At 60.7% G+C, this 6,232-nt stretch overlaps 1 protein-coding gene across 1 annotated transcript in view; it reads right to left on the bottom strand.

Moving 5' to 3' along the window:
- SPATA20 (spermatogenesis associated 20) overlaps positions 1 to 6,232 on the bottom strand; it is a gene marked incomplete at its 5' end in the record, with an annotated part of 8,734 nt that overhangs the window by 533 nt on the left and 1,969 nt on the right. Inside the window, 7 exons of the mRNA XM_010087970.1 lie at positions 2,963 to 3,047; positions 3,171 to 3,370; positions 3,500 to 3,708; positions 4,131 to 4,299; positions 5,040 to 5,232; positions 5,438 to 5,650; positions 5,860 to 5,934. Of these exons, the coding sequence (XP_010086272.1) occupies positions 2,963 to 3,047; positions 3,171 to 3,370; positions 3,500 to 3,708; positions 4,131 to 4,299; positions 5,040 to 5,232; positions 5,438 to 5,650; positions 5,860 to 5,934 (1,144 nt within the window). The remainder of the gene's footprint in view (positions 1 to 2,962; positions 3,048 to 3,170; positions 3,371 to 3,499; positions 3,709 to 4,130; positions 4,300 to 5,039; positions 5,233 to 5,437; positions 5,651 to 5,859; positions 5,935 to 6,232) is intronic.

The following is a 6,232-nucleotide window of genomic DNA, read 5'->3' on the forward strand; positions in this document are numbered from 1 at the left end:
CTCGCCCACCAGCGAGCAGCGGGTCAGGGGCTCTCCCGGCTGACACAGCAGCACCAGGCCGGGGTGGTGATTGGGCTGCCGTGATAATTAGCTTTTCTGAAAGGGAAAATGTTTGTTAAAGCCTCAGGGCTTGTAGGCTAACCAGGGGAATGGCCAGGAGCTGGCAGGGAGCCTGGCGCTGACATGGATGCAGAGGGTGAACAAAACGCCAGCTCTCCCCAAGGCACGGTGGCAGCATCCCACTGCCAGAGCACGAGGATCTCCCTCGTCCCAGCCCCAGCCCCACACATCCACCCGCTGCAGCACCTGCCAAGCACCGACACGCTCATCACACCTTCATGCCGCTGCTGCTGAGGGATGCCAACATCAACCGCTGCCACCCACAGCACACACACCTCCCACCATGGCATCCTCTGCCACCGGCCCCAGAGCGAACCCAGTACCACACCCAGCAGGAACACCCGCGCAGTGTCCCCTATGCCTGGCAGGGGCTGCCCTGGCCTTGTGTCCCCAGGGGTGACTGGGTCCCCAAGCCCTTGCTGCGGCAGTCTCATCCTGTCCTCCATCGCCCCACAGCTCCAGCTCAGCCCCTGCCCTGACCCAGCTCCGGCGCAGCCTGTCTCCCTGCCTGCCTCCTGCTCCCCCCCCCAACCTCCTCCCTCCTCGCCTTTGTCTGGAATTAATTCCAGGAGTGATTAATTACCAATTCATGTCCGATCTGAAATTCATTATTCATTTTTCTCACAAGCTCCCCAAGGTCCTCTTGCCGGGCCAGGATGAAGGCGAGCGGCAGGCTAGTGCTCTGCGGCTGAGCAGATAATGGGATCCTTCATAATTACCCTAAAGACCACTAACAGGGCAGGGATCTATACCAGGAGCCGGGATCCATCCCTGGAGCAGGGACCCAACCTCTCCACTCCCAGCACCGGGACCCCCAGGGGAGCAGCTGCCGGCATCACCCCTGAGCACTCACATCTCCGGGCACGGGGTTCACTTAAACCTGCAACCTCAACATCCTTTTATCATCAGCATCTCGTTAGAGCAGGGATTTCAATGTGAGGTTTGTAAGGAATTAATTACTGGAACGACCTAATTAATTGTGTTGCTGCAGACCAGCCTAGCCCCCAGCACCGGGGGAGCGGGGGTGGCAGGGGACACTGCAGTGACGTTTCCCCAGCTCCCTGCCAAAGCCAATTCTCAAAGCTGCTGCGTCCCCGCGGGCGATGTGGGGCTGCTTCACCTCGGGTGGCTTCTGGGGTGGGGGAAGGAGAGCTGGGGGGCTGCTGAGAGGGGCTGAAGGCAGGTGCGAAAAGGAGCACCCACTGCTCCTGAAGTCAGCGAGACCCTCTGAGCAGGGGGATTCTCCTCCCTCCTCTCCATCACCTCTGGAAGGCGAGGAGCCTCTGGAAGGATGAGGAGCCACATCGCTTCTTCCAGGAAGCAAACTGAGGCTGCTGAACAAGACAGCTTCTGATCCGTCCCCCATCACCAGGCACACAGAGGGGCAGGCACATCCAGCCCCCGAGACCCCTCCTCATGCAGGGCCCCTGCCCCCAGCCTGGGTGGGCTCCACTCTCCTCGGGCAGATCCCACGCAAACCCATGGCTTTGGTCCCCCAGGGAAATATCCATCCCAAACACCCAGCCCTCCTCTTCCTCCATGCTCCAAGGACGACAATGGTCCAGGAGATGGATGCATCCCTGGGGAGCCAGGATCCCCCCAGACAGCTGTGATACAGCTTAGCAGGAGGGAGCGGAGCTGCACGGGAGGAAAGGGCTGCACTATTTGCTCTGCTCCAGACCCCAAAGCTGCTGGCTGCATCCCCCCTTGGAGCCTGCGTGGCCTCAGGGGACCAACACCTGGAGCAGCTGCAGGGAGAGAGAGCAGAGGTCCCTGCTGCAACCACAGTGCTCCCGGCCCTGCAAACTGGGTCAGCTGTAATCCTTCAAACGGAGAGAGGAAAACACAGGATCAGGGGCCTCACATGTGGCACGGGGACCGGCATGGCCAAGGGTGCTGCTGGACCAGAGATGGTGAAGGAAGGACCGGGAGCTGTGTCCCCCACCTGTGCTGCCAGGCAGTTGTGAGCATCCTCTGACACCGCTGGACATGCAGGCAGAGGGTCGGGAACAAAAGCCTCCGTGGGCTGTGCTGATGTGAAGACACAGCAGGGAATCCTGTACCGATGGCTCAACCCTCCCCAGTTCACCCCAGCTGAGGTTACAGAGGAAACTGGTGCTTTGGCCCCAGGGACAGCTGTGGTTCAACGTGCCAGTCCCTGACACCAGGACCCCAACACGCGGGGACAAATCCAGCCCAGAGGCTGAAACACCGAGCCCCCCCACCTGCAGCCCAGCCCTGCTTCCCTCTGCTCCACAGCCTTGCCAAGGCAGGAGCCATCGGTCCCCAGGGCAGGGACACTGCCCACTGAACATGACAGGTCCCAGCTGTCACCCTGTCCTTCCCTGCAAGGCAGCAAATGGCTCTGTCCCCACAGGGACACCACAGCGGAGGGCAAAGCCCCTCCCGGCCAGGGGTACCCACAGCTGGAGCGAGGAACAGCCTCACCACTTCCCAAGGATGCGAGGGCAGCTCCAGGCAGAAGGTGACCCAGACACTGGCTGGATCTGCTCCGGGCATGACACATCTGCACCGGAATGAAAGGTTTTCCCCTGGGAGAGCTGGGGATGCTGGGCTCAGGCTGGGAGAGGTGTAAACAGCCGGCAGCGACAGCTTACGGATGTGGAAAGGACAGGATGCTTCCCAGAAGGGAGGCAGGACAGAGGAGGAGGAGGGATGCTATGGCTCCACAGGAAGAAGGGATGAAGGCACCAGCAATGGGAGCGTGATGGCAGCTGGGGGCCAGGGGAGGGCAGGCAGGGATGGCAGGGATGGCAGAGATGGCAGAGATGGCAGAGATTTCAGTCAGGGATAGCAGGGCTGGCAGGCAGGGATGGCATCTCTACCTTGTTTGGGCTGAAGACAGAGTGGACACAGCGCAGCATCTGTTTCGTGTCTTCTCCTTGGGGGTCCCCACAGATAACGACCTGTCCAGGGACAGCATGGGTGGCAGGGGGGGGACAGCAGAGAGCTGTGACTGCACCCATGCCACTACCAGGTCCCTTCCCTGCAGCAGGTCCCGTAGGGGACAGGCGAGCCCCAGCCCGTACCTGTTTGAGGGTGTGATGGAAGAGTGCGGTGGCCCGGGCCATCTCCGGCAGGGCTATCGGGATCTTCTGCAGCCTCTCGGAGAAGGCAGCCAAGATCTGCCCAGCTTTTTCCACCCACTCCATACGGCCGGAGTAACAAGCTGCTCGGAGCAGGTTTGTGACAGCAACGGAGTTGGCGGTGGGCTCTGCTCCATCTTGGTCTGCAGGAGACAACAGCCCCTCCATCAGCCCAACGCCTTAGCTTGGTCCTCCAGCCAGCTGTCCCCCCTGCCCTCCTGAAGCTGCCCCACGCCATAACCCACACAGCATGGCTGCATCCCCAAGCTCACCATCCTTCAGGCGCAGGAGCAGAGAGGGATCGCCAGCCTCGCTGCTGAAATACGCAAAGCCTTTGGGGTCCCAGAAGAGCTTGTCCTGCATGTGCTGGAGCTGTAGGGCCCACTCCAGCCAGCTCTGCTCCAGCAAGGCTTCGTACAGGTCAAACAGAGCCTGGATGACGAAGACGTAATCCTCCAGGAAGCCCTGGATGGGCACGGCGCTGCAGTGACACACGGGGAAGGAGCATCAGGGTCTCTACGCTGGCCAGGTGGGAAACGTCCTCCAGCCCAGCAAAGCCCTGCCTACTGGTCCCTGCCACCCGAGGAGACGCCACCTCCAAGCTCAGCTCAAGATAAGCAGTGGCTGTGCCAAGGCATCACACGGCTCAGCCCTGGGCATCTGCATAGCAGGGGAGGGCAGGGGAAGGCTCCTGCCAGCTTGTACCGTGAGGAATGGGAAAGGATTTGACCCTAGTTCCTCTTCCCTGGGTGGTGGGCATTAATCCATCCCAAACTGCACCAGAGGCAGTCGTGCACAAGGTAAACAGCCACCCTCCCTCCAAGTTCAGTCCTGCCCAGAGGAGAGGAGGATGGGGACCTGTGGGGGGGCCAGTCGGTCTGTGGACACTGTCCCACCGCTCACCTCTGCTCCACCGTGTTGTCCTCGCCCCGGTAGCAGCTCCGCAGCAGCCTCCCGCTGGTGGGGTCGAAAAGGTGTTTCTGCAGGAAGGTGGCTGCCTGCGCAGCCCGGCTCATGTAGTCCTGCTCGGCCAGGGCCACCCCAGCCTGGGCAAAGCCTGAGATCATCAGCCCTGCGCTGGCACAGACACGGGGACAAGCTCAGGGGAGCACAAGGAACTGTGGGGGTGTCACTGCCTTTCCTTTAAAGGATGCTCAGCGTGACGCTCACCCTCTCTGATGTTCAAGGCAGGTCAGGGCTCAGTCATCAGCTCTTCCACTCAGACCAAACCACTAAGAAAGTCACTTACTGTCACCAACGGGAAGGTCAGAGCGCTGCAAGGCCAGCAAGAGCTAAGCCTTCGCTTGCAGACAGAAACAGGGCTTAAGAGAGTCTCTTGGCATGCCGGATGTGGGGTAACTCCAGCTCACACCAGCTCCAGCACCAGCTCCAGCCCCAGCCCCCAGGCCATTGACTGCTGGGAACAGCTCCTGGGGTACTGCAGTTGTTGCCTGCTGCAGGACACCCGGACAGACAGAAGAGCTGTGGTTCCCCTGCTAATGCAGCAATGGACATGGGCGCTGCACCCCACCAGGCTCCCAAATACCCAACTCGATCCCTTTCCCCAGAGCCCAGCTTGGGGAGCTGGGCTGAGCCAGGGGAAGAGTTTTGCTGCTCTCTGCTGGCAATAGGGGAGAAAAAATTAAGCCAGAGTGATATCCCGATGCTTGCAAGTGTGGGGCTGCTTCCCCCAGCAGCCCTGGACCCCAGCCCACCCACTGCCTCCGTGGAGGGCTGTCCAGGCCCAGCAGGACTCTTTGCTACAATCCCCCAAAAGCATGCTGGCACCGCCAGAGCTGAGCCACCTCTCACCGTTCCATGCCGCCAGCATCTTGGTGTCCAAGTGTGGCCGCGGTCGCTGTGCCCGGGCTGTGGCCAGCCTCTGCCGTCCCTCCCGCAGCAGGGCACCCAGCCGCCCCGGCTCCCGCCCGAACTTGGCTGCCGTCAGCTCTGGGGAGCTCCGGGCAATCAGGACATTCTTGCCCTTCAGCTCCTGATGGGGGTCCTGAAAGGAGAACCCTGCTCTACGAACACCATCGGGCTGGGGAGGGGTTGGACCCTGCTGCTTTGGGGGTGCTCTGCCATCCCCCCCTGCCCAGGGCTGCAGGTCCCCCACCAATGCTCCCCGTATTGGGTTCCCCACTGATGCTCCCAGTACTGGGTCCCCCACCGATGCTCCCAGTACCGGGCAGGTCTTTGCTCTCCCTCACCTTCATGGGGCTCACGTTGCCGGTCTCCTCCACTCCATAGTAGTACATGAAGACATCTCCCAGAGTCGTCCCCTCTGTGGCCCCCTCGACACGGTCAGGAAGGAGAGCCCGGATTTCCTCAGCCGCCCACACACAGAAAGCTCCTTCTCGCTTCTCTCTGGATGCAGTGGTCGGGTAGGAATCTGCATCTTCTGCGCTGTAGAAACCTCCTGCCTGAAAAGAACACCAGAGAGAACCTCCAGCTGGTGGGACAGCACCTTCAGCCAGCTCCCCATCGCTGCTGGGCTGGCAGTCCGGCTGGAGAGCGCAGTGGTGTCCCAGTCTGAGCTCAGCTGGGAAGACAGGGAGGGAAAAGCAGCCCCGAGTCACATCTCAGGGCAGGGTAAGCGGCTCCTTTTGTCCCAGCTCAGGGAAGGACCCACCTGGTCACTCAGGTCCCGTGAGACGTAGAGCAGAATGTCTCGGGTGACATCGGCAAAGAATTCATCACCAGAGATCTGCAGGAGGCACGGGGTGGATGTTACAAGGGGCAGAGAGGAGGCAAGAGATACGGAGAGATATAATAAGTGATTCTGATTTAGAAAGCTGGCAAAGGGAGGGAAGCACATCTGAACGTCCAGGGATTTTAAACACGGGATGGATTCAGAGTAAGCTCTCTGATAGAAATCTCTGGGTGCTGGAGAGCAACCGTGGAGTTACACCAAGGTCAGGGCAGCAGCACGTGTTTGCTGACTCTTGCAAAGCCCAGCCAGAAGGCTCTATGCTCAAAACCCCGGGGCTAAACTGTCACAGATT

The sequence above is a fragment of the Pterocles gutturalis genome, unplaced genomic scaffold (genome assembly GCF_000699245.1).
Source record: "Pterocles gutturalis isolate BGI_N339 unplaced genomic scaffold, ASM69924v1 scaffold2196, whole genome shotgun sequence".
NCBI lineage: Eukaryota > Metazoa > Chordata > Aves > Pterocliformes > Pteroclidae > Pterocles > Pterocles gutturalis.